This window comes from Lepidochelys kempii, chromosome 8 (genome assembly GCF_965140265.1).
Source record: "Lepidochelys kempii isolate rLepKem1 chromosome 8, rLepKem1.hap2, whole genome shotgun sequence".
In the NCBI taxonomy this organism is placed as follows: Eukaryota; Metazoa; Chordata; order Testudines; family Cheloniidae; genus Lepidochelys; species Lepidochelys kempii.
The window spans coordinates 32,411,720-32,430,961 of NC_133263.1; the positions used below are offsets into that span (position 1 = coordinate 32,411,720).

General features: G+C 44.1%; 1 protein-coding gene across 1 annotated transcript in view; it reads left to right on the forward strand.

Moving 5' to 3' along the window:
• GABRP (gamma-aminobutyric acid type A receptor subunit pi) overlaps nucleotides 1–19,242 on the forward strand; it is a 29,612-nt gene that overhangs the window by 9,268 nt on the left and 1,102 nt on the right. Inside the window, exons 3-8 of the mRNA XM_073358174.1 lie at nucleotides 868–935; nucleotides 7,142–7,359; nucleotides 9,318–9,400; nucleotides 13,241–13,378; nucleotides 17,554–17,706; nucleotides 18,445–18,638. Of these exons, the coding sequence (XP_073214275.1) occupies nucleotides 868–935; nucleotides 7,142–7,359; nucleotides 9,318–9,400; nucleotides 13,241–13,378; nucleotides 17,554–17,706; nucleotides 18,445–18,638 (854 nt within the window). The remainder of the gene's footprint in view (nucleotides 1–867; nucleotides 936–7,141; nucleotides 7,360–9,317; nucleotides 9,401–13,240; nucleotides 13,379–17,553; nucleotides 17,707–18,444; nucleotides 18,639–19,242) is intronic.

Genomic DNA, 19,242 nt, shown 5'->3' on the forward strand with positions numbered 1-19,242 from the left:
AAGTTGCAGTGGGGGAGGTTTAGGTTGGATATTAGGAAAATCTTTTTCACTAGGAGGGTGGTGAAACGTTACCTGGAATGCGTTACCTAGGGAGGTGGTAGAATCTCCTTCCTTAGAAGTTTTTAAGTTCAGGCTTGACAAAGCCCTGGCTGGCATGATTTAATTGGGGATTGGTCCTGCTTTGAGCAGGGGGTTGGACTAGATGACCTCCTGAGGTCCCTTCCAACCCTGATATTCTATGATTCTAGGATTCTGTGATTCTAAGTCAAAAGCTTTGGGGCATGAAATTTAGTCTAGTTCTTTGGTTGCTGGCAGCAATAGGGACACCCCTGTACATAGGCCTGGAAGGATTACACTTTTCTATGTAAATGTTGATTGCATCATACATGCTCAAACCGATGAAAAGGTATTTCCATCAGTAATAATCAGAATAGACAGGCAAAACAAGATAAATGCTCCTTGAGAACGTATTAGAGTTTGATTTTAAGGCTATTTACTTTGTATACTTTGACATGTAATATTAACAATTTGTGCTTTAATGGTTACAAAGCTTTAACTTTTTGAATCTGTGTCTACTGTAATTAAATAATTTTCTGACCTCCCTGTAGTTTCCCACAATGGTGAAAATTTAAATAGCTAGATAGAAATCTAAAAAAAGCTTTAAAATAAACATGGATAATATGCATCAAAATTATAAAAAAAAATCTAATTCTTGCAAGGCTACCTATGTGTGCTGCTCGATTGAGTGCAATGAACTGAATTCCATAGTGAATTCTAAGTGACTATTTCTTTTGTTTAGTACACAACAATATAGCATTACCTTCACCCTTTCTTCTCTCTAATCTAAGCCTCTCTATCCCACCCCAGGGAAACCTGTTCAAATAGCATTGAGCCTGGATGTTGCAAGTATTTCAAGTATATCGGAGAGTGATATGGTAAGTGACTCAGTCTCAATTACATACTGAAGAGAAAGGGGCCAGCTTGGCTCTGCTGCTCTGGAGGGGATCCAAGTGTGAAATACCAGAGTTGGAGACCATGGCCAGTGCATCCAAGAGTGACCGATGGTATTGGGTGCCTCTGTTCTTGGGAGCCCAGTGTGGCAATTCCCAGCTCAGCCACAGACATCCTGTGACCTTGGGATCAGATCATAGAATCATAGAATCATAGAATATCAGGGTTGGAAGGGACCCCAGAAGGTCATCTAGTCCAACCCCCTGCTCAAAGCAGGACCAATTCCCAGTTAAATCATCCCAGCCAGGGCTTTGTCAAGCCTGACCTTAAAAACCTCTAAGGAAGGAGATTCTACCACCTCCCTAGGTAACGCATTCCAGTGTTTCACCACCCTCTTAGTGAAAAAGTTTTTCCTAATATCCAATCTAAACCTCCCCCACTGCAACTTGACACCATTACTCCTCGTTCTGTCATCTGCTACCATTGAGAACAGTCTAGAGCCATCCTCTTTGGAACCCCCTTTCAGGTAGTTGAAAGCAGCTATCAAATCCCCCCTCATTCTTCTCTTCTGCAGGCTAAACAATCCCAGCTCCCTCAGCCTCTCCTCATAACTCATGTGTTCCAGTCCCCTAATCATTTTTGTTGCCCTTCGCTGGACTCTCTCCAATTTATCCACATCCTTCTTGTAGTGTGGGGCCCAAAACTGGACACAGTACTCCAGATGAGGCCTCACCAATGTCGAATAGAGGGGAACGATCACGTCCCTCGATCTGCTCGCTATGCCCCTACTTATACATCCCAAAATGCCATTGGCCTTCTTGGCAACAAGGGCACACTGCAGACTCATATCCAGCTTCTCGTCCACTGTCACCCCTAGGTCCTTTTCCGCAGAACTGCTGCCTAGCCATTCGGTCCCTAGTCTGTAGCTGTGCATTGGGTTCTTCCGTCCTAAGTGCAGGACCCTGCACTTATCCTTATTGAACCTCATCAGATTTCTTTTGGCCCAATCCTCCAATTTGTCTAGGTCCTTCTGTATCCTATCCCTCCCCTCCAGCGTATCTACCATTCCTCCCAGTTTAGTATCATCCGCAAATTTGCTGAGAGTGCAATCCACACCATCCTCCAGATCATTTATGAAGATATTGAACAAAACTGGCCCCAGGACCGACCCTTGGGGTACTCCACTTGATACCGGCTGCCAACTAGATATGGAGCCATTGATTACTACCCGTTGAGCCTGACAATCTAGCCAGCTTTCTACCCACCTTGTAGTGCATTCATCCAGCCCATACTTCCTTAACTTGCTGACAAGAATACTGTGGGAGACCGTGTCAAAAGCTTTGCTAAAGTCAAGAAACAATACATCCACTGCTTTCCCTTCATCCACAGAACCAGTAATCTCATCATAAAAGGCGATTAGATTAGTCAGGCATGACCTTCCCTTGGTGAATCCATGCTGGCTGTTCCTGATCACTTTCCTCTCATGCAAGTGCTTCAGGATTGATTCTTTGAGGACCTGCTCCATGATTTTTCCAGGGACTGAAGTGAGGCTGACTGGCCTGTAGTTCTCAGGATCCTCCTTCTTCCCTTTTTTAAAGATTGGCACTACATTAGCCGTTTTCCAGTCATCCGGGACTTCCCCGGTTCGCCACGAGTTTTCAAAGATAATGGCCAATGGCTCTGCAATCACAGCTGCCAATTCCTTCAGCACTCTCGGATGCAACTCGTCCGGCCCCATGGACTTGTGCACGTCCAGCTTTTCTAAATAGTCCCTAACCACCTCTATCTCCACAGAGGGCTGGCCATCTCTTCCCCATTTTGTGATGCCCAGCGCAGCAGTCTGGGAGCTGACCTTGTTAGTGAAAACAGAGGCAAAAAAAGCATTGAGTACATTAGCTTTTTCCACATCCTCTGTCACTAGGTTGCCTCCCTCATTCAGTAAGGGGCCCACACATTCCTTGGCTTTCTTCTTGTTGCCAACATACCTGAAGAAACCCTTCTTGTTACTCTTGACATCTCTGGCTAGCTGCAGCTCCAGGTGCGATTTGGCCCTCCTGATATCATTCCTACATGCCCGAGCAATATTTTTATACTCTTCCCTGGTCATATGTCCAACCTTCCACTTCTTGTAAGCTTCTTTTTTATGTTTAAGATCCGCTAGGATTTCACCATTAAGCCAAGCTGGTCGCCTGCCATATTTACTATTCTTTCGACTCATCGGGATGGTTTGTCCCTGTAACCTCAACAGGGATTCCTTGAAATACAGCCAGCTCTCCTGGACTCCTTTCCCCTTCAAGTTAGTCCCCCAGGGGATCCTGGCCATCCGTTCCCTGAGGGAGTCGAAGTCTGCTTTCCTGAAGTCCAGGGTCCGTATCCTGCTGCTTACCTTTCTTCCCTGCATCAGGATCCTGAACTCAACCAACTCATGGTCACTGCCTCCCAGATTCCCATCCACTTTTGCTTCCCCCACTAATTCTACCCGGTTTGTGAGCAGCAGGTCAAGAAAAGCGCCCCCCCTAGTTGGCTCCTCTAGCACTTGCGCCAGGAAATTGTCCCCTACGCTTTCCAAAAACTTCCTGGATTGTCTATGCACCGCTGTATTGCTCTCCCAGCAGATATCAGGAAAATTAAAGTCACCCATGAGAATCAGGGCATGCGATCTAGTAGCTTCCGTGAGCTGCCGGAAGAAAGCCTCATCCACCTCATCCCCCTGGTCCGGTGGTCTATAGCAGACTCCCACCACTACATCACTCTTGTTGCACACACTTCTAAACTTAATCCAGAGACACTCAGGTTTTTCTGCAGTTTCGTACCGGAGCTCTGAGCAGTCATACTGCTCCCTTACATACAGTGCTACTCCCCCACCTTTTCTGCCCTGCCTGTCCTTCCTGAACAGTTTATAACCATCCATAACAGTACTCCAGTCATGTGAGTTATCCCACCAAGTCTCTGTTATTCCGATCACGTCATAGTTCCTTGACATCACCAGGACCTCCAGTTCTCCCTGCTTGTTTCCAAGGCTTTGTGCATTTGTATATAAGCACTTGAGATAACCTGTTGATCACCCCTCATTCCCAGTAGGAGGCAGGAGCCCTCCCCTCACAGACATTCCTGCCTGTGCTTCCTCCCGGTATCCCGCTTTCCCACTTACCTCAGGGCTTTGGTCTCCTTCCCCCGGTGAACCTAGTTTAAAGCCCTCCTCACTAGGTTAGCCAGCCTGCTGGCAAAGATGCTCTTCCCTCTCTTCGTAAGATGGAGCCCGTCTCTGCCCAGCACTCCTCCTTCATGGAACACCATCCCATGGTCAAAGAAACCAAAGCCTTCTCTCCGACACCACCTGCGTAGCCATTCGTTGACTTCCACGATTCGACGCTCCCTACCTAGGCCTTTTCCTTCCACGGGGAGGATGGACGAGAACACCACTTGCGCCTCCAACTCCTTTATCCTTCTTCCTAGAGCCACATAGTCCGCAGTGATCCGCTCAAGGTCATTCTTGGCAGTATCATTGGTGCCCACGTGAAGAAGCAGGAAGGGGTAGCGATCCGAGGGCTTGATGAGTCTCGGCAGTCTCTCCGTCACATCGCGAATCTTAGCCCCTGGCAAGCAGCAGACTTCTCGGTTTTCCCGGTCAGGGCGGCAGATAGATGACTCAGTCCCCTGGAGGAGAGAGTCCCCGACCACTTGGGACCAGGTCCTCAAAGGTATTTAGGTATCTAACTCCCTTTCAATGGGAATTGGGTGCCTAAAAACCTTTGACAATCTGGGCCATGGTCTCCCTGTGCCTCAGCTGCTCTTCTGCAAAATGGGGATAATAGCACTTTCCTCACTCACAGGGCTGCTATGAGGATCAAATCCACTCATAATTATGAAGCACTCCAGTGCTACAGCCAAGGGGCTATAAGGACTGAGTTAGAGACAGAGACAGGGGGCTGACTGTCAAAAGGCAGGAGCTCAGCATGTCCTGAAAGTCTGTCCCTTTTGAGGGTTCTGAAGCTGGGCACCAAAAATGGTGGCACACAAAGTTATTATTCACAATGGAAGATCTTAGCCGTGGGCTGCAGCTGTTGTAGCATTTCATCCCCCCTTCTGTTTCCCTGCAGAGTACCCTCTTGCAGGCTTAGGCATGACACTGAGCGTTGCTTCAGAAGCCACCTCCAGTCCTCCTCTTTAGCCTTCAGATTGTGGAGGAGTAAAGCAGATTAAAGCTGAGGAGAAGTCCTAATGTTCAGAGGGCTTGAAGGGCCATCACCCCAAGGGGAAATATAAAGGGAAACCTTCACCAAATAGAGGGTATTTTCATGAGTCTTGTCTCCCACCCCTTGTAAAACTACCCCTTTCTACATGTATTTCCTCCCCATCCCACCTAAATTCCCCTTGTGTCAAGGAGAATATTATAGAGACATACTCTATGTCTACTCTATGCTAGATAAATAATTGAAATGACCCAGAGGTTTTCCCCTTCATCACCAATATTAATAATTCACTATATTGAAACTCTTAACAGTGCATCATTTCAATCACTTAAGTCATGGAGTAGAACTTACTCCCCCATGTCCCATCTCTCTCTCTCTCTCTCTCTCACACACACACACACACATACACACACACACACACACCAGTCTGAGAATCCAATCTGAAGAGCAAGCATAACATAATTTATTTAGCACCTTTCATACTGAAGGATTTTACAAGCCATCCATTGAACACAAGGGAATCGATTCATCTGCCACTGAAATGCAGCCATGTCTGGGCAGGAGCATGGTAGCTTTATAACGGTGCACAGCAATACTACACAATTGTGAAAGCTGCATTTAATTCATCTGCAAATTAAAGAGCCAAGGACTGCCACAAGGTCCTGTTATGTACCCAGGAGGCTCAGTAAAGAACTCTCTTTGTATCCGTTACAACTGAGCCCTGTTTCTTCCTTTATCATGGGGGCACTATAAAAATACTTCAACCACTTGAAACTTCTGGGGGGATCTTAGTCAGGCTGGATATTGCAACCAAGTTGGAATCTGACCAGGACACTAACACTCTTACTCTTGCAAAACGTTCTGTGAGATCTTCAATGACAACAGTTGGTCAAGATCTTGGTTTTTAACTCTCCTACCTAAAATTTCAGTTGCATGGCATCCCCTAGTCCCAGGCTTGGGCTCAGTTTAGTACCGACCTGACAGAGAAGAGTAACACTACAAGCTTTGACCCCACTTCCTACTTTATTTGGCTTAACTAGCATGTTATTTTCTTACATTTCTTCAACATATCACCCTCAAAATGCCTCTCCTCTAAGCACCCACCCATCCCTCCTGAATGATCTGAATATCGCTCCCAATAGTGAATGAAGGGAACAAATATTGTACAGGACCACTGGAGTGACTCACTCGTGGTCCTGCTTATCTCCATTACTCTAAACTGTGTTATTCTTCTCATCATCACTGTGTTATTCTTCTCATCATCTACTATGCATAGTTTTTCCTTCCCTTACACAATCGCCTTCCCTGGCTTAAACAAACAAACTTTCAATAGGGTGAATAGGTTAAATGCAGGTGAGTCTTTGCTCTTGGACTTTTAGCTCTGGAGAAAGACCAATGCAGCTGTTTTTGCATACCTGCTCTCCCTCTATGGCTATTATATACATATATATATACTGCATTCGTGTGTAGGTTACTTATATATTTTTCCCATACTGGAAGCTATTTCATATGTAATTGATGTAGCAGCTTGAGTAAGTCAGTCAACCTCTCTGCTTCTCTGTTTTCTCAGATGGAGATTATGATCCTTATCCACCTTAATACATACTTACTTATGGAAAGGAATTTAAGGTTTAGGAGTGAAAAGCACAGTATAAGACTAAGTATTATGATTATGATTGTTTATTGGGAATGAATACATGAAAAACTTCAAGCAAACAGAGGAACTAAGTTTAGAATTCAAGTCTACCGGCTTTGTCCTGTGCATTTTAAGCTGAGTTTTCGTGTGTTATATGCCCTACATTTAATGCTATGGCTGTATCCTTTAGGAAAGACAGACAGTGGTCTGGATGTTGTAGCAAAGGAAGGTGAAACAAACACACACACAGTTTGTAAAGACTATGCCTCAGCCCCAATACGTTTTGGACATAAGCGGTGGACATCAACACCTAGTAAACATTCTTGCTGCGTGTCTTCTCACACCTGCCTTTCTCCTTCAGGACTACACTGCTACAATATACCTGCGGCAGCGCTGGACAGACCCCCGCCTGGTTTTTCATGGGAACAAGAGCTTCACTCTGGATGCTCGTTTAGTGGAATTGCTATGGGTGCCAGACACATATATCGTGGAATCTAAACGGTCTTTCCTGCATGACGTTACCGTGAGAAATCGTCTTATAAGATTATTCTCCAATGGCACTGTCTTGTATGCATTAAGGTAAATCACATACTGGTGGTTGTGACAAAGTTCCTCCTCTGCCTTTGTGGGTCCTGTGCTTTCCGGCAGATTTGCTTGCCTCAGAGGTTCACAGCAGCCCTCAGTTTGGCCACTTTTGCCACTGGCTCAAACCTGCTGTTCACTCAGCTAACCTCATCACTGGCCAGCATGGGGGAAAGGGAGGAGAACAATCCCCGCAGTCTCTGTTGTCCCACTGAGTGGGTCGGGGACAGGCTAGAGACCTTCCCCTCTGATATGACTCACAATCCTGGTCAACTCCTCTTCTGTCAGACAGGGAGTTGGAGGAATGGGGGGAACCCGGGCCCAACCTCTATTCCAGGTTTCAGCCCAGGGCCCTGTGGATCACAGCTGTCTACAATGTCTCCTGTAACAGCTGTGTGACAACTACAACTCCCTGGGCCACTTCCCCATGACCTCCCCACAGCACCTTCTTTGTCCTCATCGCAGAACCTTCTTCCTGATGCCTGATGGCATTTGTATTCCTCCGTCCTTCAGCAGCACGTCCTCTCACTCCCAGCTCCTTACATGCCTCTCCCTAACTGAAGGGAGGTCTTTCTTTTAACCAGGTGCCCTGATTAGTCTACTTGCCTTAACTGGTTCTAGTAGCTTCCTAATTGGCTCCAAGTGTCCTAATTAGCCTGCTTGCCTTAATTGGTTCTAGCAGGTTCCTGATTGTTCTGGAATAGTCCCTTTTATCTTACCCAGGGAAAAGGGACCTGCTTAATCTGGGGCTAATGTATCTACCTTCCACCACCATCCTGTAGCCATCTGGCCTGACCCTGTCATATGGTGAAGAGCAAATTATTAAAACCACACCGGATCAGAATGTATGTAGGCTGGTGTGGCCATCATGGTTAAGAAGAGCTTTGGAGTCAACAGGCCCCTAGTTTTGACACTATTTTCTGGATCTCAGTGTAATTTAATTGCTCCCTCACTGCAGTTGCACATTCCTCCCAGTCAGTACAGTTATTATCTTGTATTATTTCTGTTGCATTAGTCCCTAGGAACTCCAGTCAAGGATCACCCCCCGCCCCCTCCATCTTCCTTGTGGTAAGTGCTGTACAGAGCAGCAACACAGAAGACAGTCCCTGGCAAGGGAGCTTACAATTTAAGTAACAGATAAAAGATAGAAGGTGGATAAAACAGAATAGGCTGGAAGAATGTGGGGGCAGAGGTAACAAAATGAACAAAATTTAGCAGAAAACTGTAAGTCTTGGCTTGCTGCTTGCTTAACCAATACCAGTCAGTGGTGATCTGTAGGTATTACATGAATATTCAGTTAAAACCACTTATGTCATTTCCCTATTAATTTCCCATGCTCAAAGGACCAAACTGTGCTCTCTCTTACACCAGAGTAACAGCCAGAGTTTCAGAGTAACAGCCGTGTTAGTCTGTATTCGCAAAAAGAAAAGGAGTACTTGTGGCACCTTAGAGACTAACCAATTTATTTGAGCATAAGCTTTCGTGAGCTACAGCTCACTTCATTGGATGCATACTATGGAAAGTGTAGAAGATCTTTTTATACACACAAAACATGAAAAAATATGAAAAACTTTTTTCATGCTTTGTGTGTATAAAAAGATCTTCTACACTTTCCACAGTATGCATCTGATGAAGTGAGCTTTAGCTCACGAAAGCTTATGCTCAAATAAATTGGTTAGTCTCTAAGGTGCCACAAGTACTCCTTTTCTTCTTACACCAGGGTTAATCTTGAGTTACTCTATCTCTGCTGACTTAGACGAGACTGGCATAACTGAGTTCAGAATTTATACCTTAGGATGCAAATTCTCTGGCGTTATTAGTGCACTGATTTCAAAAGTCAGAACTATCCAAATACCTGATCAGGATCTTTGGGGTCTGTAGTTTGCTATGAAAACAAGAGACATCCTGCGGTATGTTTTTATTGCACAGCTTCTGAACTCTTTCTCCCCATGTAGAATCACTACTACTGTTGCATGTAACATGGACCTGTCAAAATACCCCATGGACACACAGATGTGTAAACTGCAGCTGGAAAGCTGTAAGTATCTTATTCTACAGATGCCTGAGAATATTTGCCTGGCCTATTTTGAATCTGTTTATTTGTATGTAGGTGTCCATTCAAATATTTGGTTTCAGCCAGAACAGCCTCTGAAAATGTGCCTTTATTTCTGCAAACACAGAAACTTTTCAAGAAGAAAACAGTTCACATTTAATTCTTCAAATATAAATTATTGTTATTCCAGGGTTTATAAGGTTCCTGTCCCCATGGTCCCCATGCACACTTTATAGAAGTTGGAACGGTAATAAACACCACCTTCCCCCAAACAGTCAACAGGTATTGCAGTCTTTCACATAGAAAGAAATTATACTGTCTTTCTCGAAAATCACCTCCTTTTGAGCACACTCGTTCATTAGGGCCAGTCTTTGGTACAATAGGTGGATAATAGGACCCAAATTTTCAAAAGAGTGCCCCTCAGCTATCATCCATACTGCACCCCATTCATACATGCAGTTCATGTTTGTGTATGCAGAAATCTCTGTCTTGAATACATGCCTTGGACAGTAAACTTGAATAAGTCAGACATGCCCACTCGTGAAACTTAGAGACTAAGTGGAATTGCCTGGACTGTGGCTAAGGCAGAATTTGGCTCTACAGGTTTCATTGCTAGGCTGATGGCATCCCCTCTGAATAGGTCTGTCAGTTATTGATGAAACAAGCAAATGCAATGAGTTGGTGATAATCTTACTCTGGGTGCTAATGGACACACGTCTACATTATACAAAAAAAAGTACCAAATCTGCAATTAACCAGCGCCTTTGATGGTATGGTTTGAACTGTTGCTTTCACTGCTTCCCTGGGAATGAACAGTGCATGTTAATCTCTAGGGTCCTTAGTCCAGCATCTTTCACCTGTGCTAAATCACTTAAGTTATTTTCAAAGCAGAGAGAGTTTTTTAACAGGGGGAAGAGCTGAATTCAGGAAATGTGTATTGCCTGTGAAATTGGTGAGCTGAAGCTTAGACCCGGTCCTAGCACAGAAAGGCACAATGAAAGCTTTCCCATCTGCGCCCTTTGTTACAGTAACATAAATGTTGGTGAGTATGGGAACCTGCTACTGCAAGCCCTCAGTGCACAGAACCCCACAGTGGCCCTCTCTGGGACTCCTGTCTGCAAGGCACTTGCAGGAGCAGTGATATTCAGTGAGCAAAATGCTCTGGGTTACTTAAACTCAAAGGCCTGGATATTGCAATGTTGGCCATTTATTGACAAAAGACAATGCATAGATAAGCCAACAGTAGTCGCTAGAGAGAGAGAACCATGGGGCTTACACCAATACACCGTAGCTTTCAGGAGAGGAGATCTCTGCTCCAGAGGCTGAGCAGGGGTCAGCTGATTCCCCCACCATTCCACATGTATTTTTTTTGTTTTTTTTTAAGTTGTGAAAAACTGATCTTTATTTTCCAGAAATATACAAACTTATTCTCTCATTTCTCCATCTTCTTCTTCTTCTACTACTCCTCTGATGTACAGGACATTGTTACATCTTATCAAAACTTCACCAAGGTGTCCTGACAATGCACCATCTAGGATAGCTTCTGTGTTTGCAAGCTGCATGTTCATGTAGCTGTCGACAGACACCAGGTAGCCCTTGTACTCCATCCCCCACTTCAGCTTCACCATCACCGGCTTCCCTGTCAGCCCGTTGGTAGGCAGGCAGGCTTCCTTCTCAGCAGTCTGCATGTCCACACACTGCTGCTCCCTGGGGGAAGAGTCTGCTCAGGTGCAGCACTCTCAAAATCTCAATGAAAAAGAGAGAAATTCTTCAGCTCCTGCTGGGACAAAAGGGAGGGGAGCTCCCACCTAGCCTCTAATGGAAGCTCTGTTTTCAGGCATTCTTAAGACGGGGCACCCACACAGGACTTCCAGCCCCTTGCCTCAAACTGAGCACCCTGAGAACTCATCTCCTCCTTCTTCCCTGCCTGTTTCTTAAATTCAGCTCTGCAGGAAGGTCTCTGACCAGTGCTCCTGGGGAAGAGAGGCACTCTCCCCGTCACAAAGAAGTTCATCAGTAATGACAGAGCTTTTCTTGGCTCCATCCTTGAGAATCCCCAGAGTAAAGCAGCGGCCAATCTCCCGTTTCAAGCCACAAAAAAGAAATGCCTGAAATCTCATTATTTAAAAAACAGGTTTGACTTGCCAGCTTCCAGAATGGAGCTCCTATGGAAGTGCATATTATTTTCACATTAAAATCCTATTAGTTCACCATGATTAACTTTATTACAAAGAATAGCACCTGAAATAATAATGATTGGCCTCTTCTTTTAAAGTGTAGCTGGCTTCAGACTTTTTTTAAAAAAGTAATTTGGATTTTACGTCATGTTCAGTTGCTGTCTAATTCCAGTGAAATTACATGCATATTGTCAGCTGGAGATTTCATTAGGATAAATGCCAGGAATTAATGCTATTTAAATATATGCTAGATGAATTAACAACCTCTCATTTATTATAAAGTTTCCCTATATAACCACAATTGCTATTATTACAAAACTGTCCAGAAACTTTGAAAAGTCACATGTTTAGGGTTTGCACACAGGAATTCATAACCTGTGCATATAATTTATGAGTACGTCAGATGCATGCTCCAGTAATTTGTGTCTAATAGAAAACACAATTAGATAAACAATTCAGTAGGACGTATTAGTGGTAGTTTTCCTACAAGGTTTGAACTGGTGACTATTGGCCTACCAGTGTCACTAGTCATTTTTCAGACAGACATTTAATTAAAAGACTCAAACTAATGAGATTAATGGGCTTATTCACTAAATTAATATGACTTTTTTGAGCTGGATGGCTATTCGGTGAGTGAGTAGGAATGTCAGGTTATCAAAAAGATCACTCGCTTTAATTTGGGGTCATGTTATGCTGTCACTTAAATTTCCAGAGCCAGATCCTCAGCTGGTGTAGGTTGGGATAGCTTTGCGGAAGCCAGTGGAACACAGCTGAAGATCCGGTCTGGACCCATTGTTTTTAGTGGGGAATTCTATTTCAAAATTAACAGCGGCCCTGATAAATGAGCCTCACAGTATCTGACTCGTCCAGTTCAGGGTTGATAAGCTCCCAGATGTTTAGATGCTTGTCCAAAGCATCTTTGAAGTGTGCATAAATGGGTGGGCGGTTTGGTTAAGAAAGCCACACACACTCATAAGATTTCTGACTCTTCTGCTTCCAGTCACGAGAATTTGTAACCGTTTACAAACTTGATTTTAGTATGGGGCGAAGGGTTGGGGATGAGGATTGTACTTCTTTCATCATTTTCATCCCCAGTAAACCCATATGGCTGAAGTAATTATGCATGGGGATTGTTAATTTCAGTTACTGACAAAGATCACCACTTGCAATCAAATTAGACGTGAGAGGGATTTCCGCCTTTTAAAAAATGTTAGAATATTTTAAAAATAAAATAAAATGCTGTATGCAAATGATATGCCTTGCATGTTGTCATTTGCTGCTGAGCGATGTGGGTGCAAAATGCTACCAGATCAGAATTCGCCACTCATTTACAACACTGGCAGAGACTTACACCCACATGAGCAGGGGTAACTGACTGCACCAGGCACTGAAGAATAAAGCTCATATGGCCTAATTTAAATTTCAATTTGATCCATCAGAAATAAAAATATGGTTAATATAAGAACAACCACTTTCACCAACATTTTAAAGTAATTATACCTATAAAACAAAACCTGCAGCCACCTAATAATCTCGTTGCTTGTGGCTCCATAGCTGAGTATTTCTGATTCTATCCAGTAGAGGGCAGTATGCCACACATGGACTAGTTGGTTCATTACAGTAATGTGGCGTTTTATGTTCTCTGTAGGGGGATATGATGGAAACGACATAGTGTTCACTTGGTTTAGGGGAAACGATTCAGTTCGTGGCCTGGAAAAACTGCGTCTCTCTCAGTACACTGTGGAACGTTATTACACTCTGGTCACGAGATCCCAGCAGGAAACAGGTAAAGCAGGGAGGTGGGACTGGTGGAAGAGCATGTGTGTCTCACAAGCATATATAATTTTTCTTTCCATTCTATGCAGTGATGTCTTTCAAGCCAAGAGGACGTGAGTAGTGAAATCATTAGCCGTTCCTAGTCCCACTGGAAACGAGGCAGTAAAATGGCTTCTATAGGAATAGGTGATATGTTCCTTAGGTGTTAAATAATAATAATATTAATAATAATAATAATAATAATAATACCCCTAGCTCTTGTATTACGCTTATCAATGATAGATCTCAAGGTACTTTACAAAGGGAGGTAAATATCATTATTCCCATTCAAGTCATGGAAAATATGGATTTCACATGTACCTGAAATCCACTTGACAATTTTATTACATCAGAAAAACCTAGATTGTGCTTTGTGTGTCTGCAAACTATAAATACTGCATTAAGCATTCCAGGAAAGGCTTAAAGTAACTGGGATCAAAACTAACTTGTTGAATATTTATTTGTTTCCAAAGGTCACTTCTGACTTGATGCAATGGGAATGTATTTCTCATTACCAGCTGGTTTAAACTTCCTTCCCTAGTGTCAGAGATAATATGACCTTTAAAATCCCTCCTGGCCAGAGGAAAAACCCTTTCACCTGTAAAGGGTTAAGAAGCTAGGATAACCTCGCTGGCACCTGACCAAAATGACCAATGAGGAGACAAGATACTTTCAAAAGCTGGAGGGAGGGAGAAACAAAGGGTCTGTCTGTGTGATGCTTTTGCCAGGGACAGAACAGGAATGGAGTCTTAGAACTTAGTAAGTAATCTAGCTAGATATGCGTTAGATTATGATTTCTTTAAATGGCTGAGAAAATAAACTGTCCTGAATAGAATGGATATTCCTGTCTTTGTGGCTTTTTGTAACTTAAGGTTTTGCCTAGAGGGATTCTCTATGTTTTGAATCTAATTACCCTGTAAGGTATTTACCATCCTGATTTTACAGAGGTGATTCTTTTTACTCTTTCTTCTATTAAAATTCTTCTTGTAAGAAACTGAATGCTTTTTTCATTATTCTTAAGATCTAAGGGTTTGGGTCTGTGGTCACCTATGCAAATTGGTGAGGATTTTTATCAAACCTTCCCCAGGAAGGGGGGTGCAAGGTTTTGGTGAGGATTTTGGGGGGAAAGACGTTTCCAAACAACGCTTTCTCAAAAATAAACCCGGTTAGACGTTTGGTGGTGGCAGTGGAAGTCCAAGGGCAAAAGATAAAACAGTTTGTACCTTGGGGAAGTTTTAACCTAAGCTGGTAAAAGTAAGCTTAGGAGGTTTTCATGCAGGTCCCCACATCTGTACCCTAGTGTTCAGAGTGGGGAAGGAACCTTGACAGAGCCATTTAGCATGCATTTGCCAACCCCCAGGTATATACTGTCAGTTTCTGAATTTACTGACAAAAACAGTTGTGCAGTACTATAATATTTACTCAGAACATGTTAGTCTACAGGACCTTCGTTTAAAATTTGCTTTAAAAATATTTCATTAGTGTGTTGCTGAAGATTATAAAATCATATCTCTAATAAATCCTTGCATAGATTTTTATATGCACAATCTGAGTATTCATCTTTAGCCTTAAATGCTTAGATCTTCAGACATATAGTTTTTTAAATAAATCCTTCAAAAGACTACCCTTATCTAAAATACACATTTTAATTTTAATTACTATAATACAAAAAACTTGCTTCCAAAGTCTTCCTGTCCTTTCTGTCCATCCCTTTCTCCTTTCACCCACCCTGTTGAAGAGAGCCCTTAATTCAGGGGTGGCCAACCTGTGGCTCTGGAGCCACATGTGGCTCTTCAGAAGTTAATATGCGGCTCCTTGTATAGGCACCAACTCCGAGGCTGAAGCTACAGGTGCCAACTTTCCAATGTGCCGGGGGGTGCTCACTGCTCAACCCCTGGCTCTGCCACAGGCCCTGCCCCCACTCCACCCCTTCCCACCCCCTCCCCTGAGCCTGCTATGCCCTCACTCCTCCTCCTCCCCCGCAGAGCCTCCTGCATGCCACAAAACAGCTGATCGGGAGAGAGAGGGGGGCGCTGATTGGCGGGGCTGCCAATGGGTGGGAGGTGCTAGGAGCAGGGTGGGAGCTGATGTTGGGCTGCTGACATATTACTGTGGCTCTTTGGCAATGTACATTGATAAATTCTGGCTCCTTCTCAGGCTCAGGTTGGCCACCCTGCCTTAATGGGACAACACCCCTTCCTTACAGATAGCTGGACAAACAAGTTTCCTTTTCTTTACTTCTGACTATTTGATGAACTAGTTTTAAGAGAACACTCCAGCAAAATCAGTTGGTTAGTAACCTATAAAATCCTCTGTTATGCCTAAAATCTTTGGAAACTACAGTGAGGCGGGCCAGGTGGCTCGGTGTCCTTTGCTGCCTTGTCCATCTCCCGCCCCTGGGCTGTGAGCCCGGGCTGCTATCGGGCATGGGGCACCAGTTTAATAATAATCATGCGTAGAGCCCCATAAATTCTAAGGACGGTCCTGACAAGAGGTGTTTATTTAAGGAAACAGCTACAGGCAAACAGATGAGCTTCCACACAACTTCGTTCCAGTTTTGGTGTCCCTTGTTTACTAGAGATCACATCCTGTCTGGAACGCTATACAGCACACAAAGACTGTTAGTGGCTATATCATATATTGTATTTAACCAAATCATTACAGACATGCTACAGCAGTTCTATGGTACACAGCAGAGGACACAATATTGCATCCAGTTGTAATGGCACAAAGCATTCCCTCTTTCCCATTGGCCTTCCATGGTTGAGAACTTTAATTCTGTGGTGATATTCCCACTTCCTACCAGCCTACGAAGTAGAAACCTGTGTTCACATTTCAATGGGCTATTATTAAGCTACAAGGCCAACCAGCTACCACCCTTGCTGTTTGCTGTAGAAAATTTAGAGATGCACATTGATGTAGGAAGCATTGTAACAGGTTAACTGGCCTTAAAGACATTATGGGACAGATCCCGAGCTGATGTAAATCGGTGTCACTCCTTTGAAGTCGGTGTTGCTATATCAATTTACACTGGCAGGGAAGCTGGCCTATAGAGAGGAATAAAGCAAAGCTTATGTTCTGTTCTCCCTTGGAGACATTGTCTGGTCAGATTTGACCTAAAATACAGATTGTGTGAGAAAGAAGCTTTTACACAGCACAAGGTTAATAGAAATGTTTCCTTCCATTATGACAGGTTTCAGAGTAACAGCCATGTTAGTCTGTATTCGCAAAAAGAAAAGGAGTACTTGTGGCACCTTAGAGACTAACCAATTTATTTGAGCATAAGCTTTCGTGAGCTGAGCTGTAGCTCACGAAAGCTTATGCTCAAATAAATTGGTTAGTCTCTAAGGTGCCACAAGTACTCCTTTTCTTTTTCCTTCCATTGTGTTTTTTTCCATGCCAGTGGCAAAGGTTCTAAAGCACCAAATAACCATCACAACACAGCGTTTGCAACTCAAGCACTACAGCCCTGTGCTAGCTTCATGACAGACTGATGGTGAAATTGACTTGAGGCTGAAGTGAAGTGCGTTAGTCTGATTTCCTTGCCTACGTGGAGAGAGATGCAAGCAGTCGCTAAGCAGCATGAATAGCAATAAATAAATTAGATTGTAAAATTCCTGTAATGTTAACAGAGTGGGGTGCTATTTCTGAGCCTGACCCAGAGCCCACTGGGTTCAATGGAAAGACTCCCATTTACTTCAGTGGGTATTGGATCAGAATTTTAACCTGTCAGAGTCCCTTTAAAATGCTTCCTTGGGAAAAATATTCTGTGCTGCTTGTTAGAGATGAAATGAAGGAACAACCTATCTCCAGGCTTTGTTAGGGTAATAGTGTGAAATATTCCCTGTAAATAATAAGTTGGGGAGTCCTTGGTGAGCTGCCTATTTGTTTTAAATATCTCTTGCTTACCATACATTGTTAATTAACTTACATTGTACATTGGTTTGTTTAGGAAATATGAAATGAATAAAAAGATAAGATGGGTCAGTCCCTCTACTGATGTAACTTGATGTCACTCCAATGACTTCAATGGAGCTGTGCTGGTTCACATCAGCTGAGGAGCTGGCCTATGATGTGCTTGAATCCTAATCAAACTCTCTCTGGAAACCTTGCTTTTGTGGCATGTGTCCTTGCTTTGCCTAACAGGCAACTACCCGAGACTGATACTGCACTTTGAGCTGCGAAGAAATATCCTGTACTTCATTTTGGAGACCTATGTTCCTTCCACGCTGCTCGTTGTCTTGTCCTGGGTTTCTTTTTGGATCACCCTGGATTCGGTTCCGGCAAGAACCTGCATTGGTGAGCTGCTGCCGGGGGAAAGGTACTTGAGGCATGTGCAAGTGAGAGGGCAGAGTGCAGTGTGCAGTACAGCCAAATGCCAGCTTTTCTCAGATGAGCATGGAAATGGAGAATGACAAATGCAAAGGGCCTGGTGGCACTTCAGCTTTGGCATGTGGAGAAGAGCCAGATTAGGAGCATGGAGGGTGGAGGAGTACATTCTAGTCGGAACTTTCCCCCCATCCCCACCAGAGCTCTGCATGGCCAGGGCTCCAATGCGATCCAGGACCTGAGGCACGCCTGCTGTCTATTTCAGGCTCCCCTCCATCTACCAGGGTATCTGCATCTGGGTTAATATTGCAGGAAGTGACATCACTTAGGTTCTGCACTTCCCCCGGAGAGGGACTTTTTGCACTAGCTGAGGGTAAGAAAAGAGCCCAGGGGAGGGAAGAAGAACAACACAGAGGGGCTGGCCTTTTACACTGGTGCGCTTCAGCAGCTGTGGGGCAGAAGCTTCTCTTCCCACTGGATTCCCTGGGTGGAGAAGTTGCATTTTCTGCTTCCCCCATCTGTACAAAGTGGTATGAAGTGCTTACCGTTCTAAGTCAATGGAGGATTTGGATTTGGTAGTGTTACATCCACTGGGCCTTGGTGTAAAGGACTATCCAATAGGTAAGAGAACCAGGCTTTTTGTTTCCTGAAGTTTGGGTGAAATGCTTTCCCGTTGGACCTGAAAAGATGTCCTTCTCTGCCTTACAGGAGTAACAACTGTGCTGTCGATGACAACTCTGATGATTGGCTCCCGGACCTCGCTATCTAAAACCAACTGCTTCATAAAGGCCATTGACGTTTACCTTGGCATCTGCTTCAGTTTCATTTTTGGTGCCCTGGTGGAATATGCAATTGCTCACTACAGCTCATCACAAAAACGTGCAGCTAAAGAGCCTCAAAAGGTACATACAGAGGTTCCTTAATGAGCAAGGTGATATTGAGTCAGCTGTAGTTGGTCCTTGTTAATGGCATATCCAGGGAAGAGTGAACTAGAGAAATAGTCTTCCTGTTGGGAGACGAATAAGAGGTACATGAGTGTCTCTCTCTTGTTCCTGTACCCATTAAGCAATGGTAAATACAACTCCCACAGTCTCACGCAACACTGGCCCATTCCCATGATGCTAGTGTCTGGAATCACTGAGTGCTACTAGTTCCAGAATCCTAACAAATCTGACAGTGTTCACTGATTGTCTAGATGCATGTTAATAGCCAGAAGAACCTTTCTTGCTGGCAAAATTTGGTGAGTAACTGTGCCAAGCCAAAGCATTACACCAGTGGGGAAGACCACTGTGACCATGGGGAGAACTGCATGTTGCAACATGAAGCCTGCAGGGATTTTTCTTTTCTATTGGCATGCAGCCTTATGCTGTGCACCCAGCCAATTTTATAAGCTAAGAGGATTGGGCTGCCTCAGTGCTTGGAATAGAGACCTCCAAGGAATACCTCCATCCTTCAGGAAATGCTGCTGTGATCCATAAGACGTGATCATTCCCCTCTATTCGACAT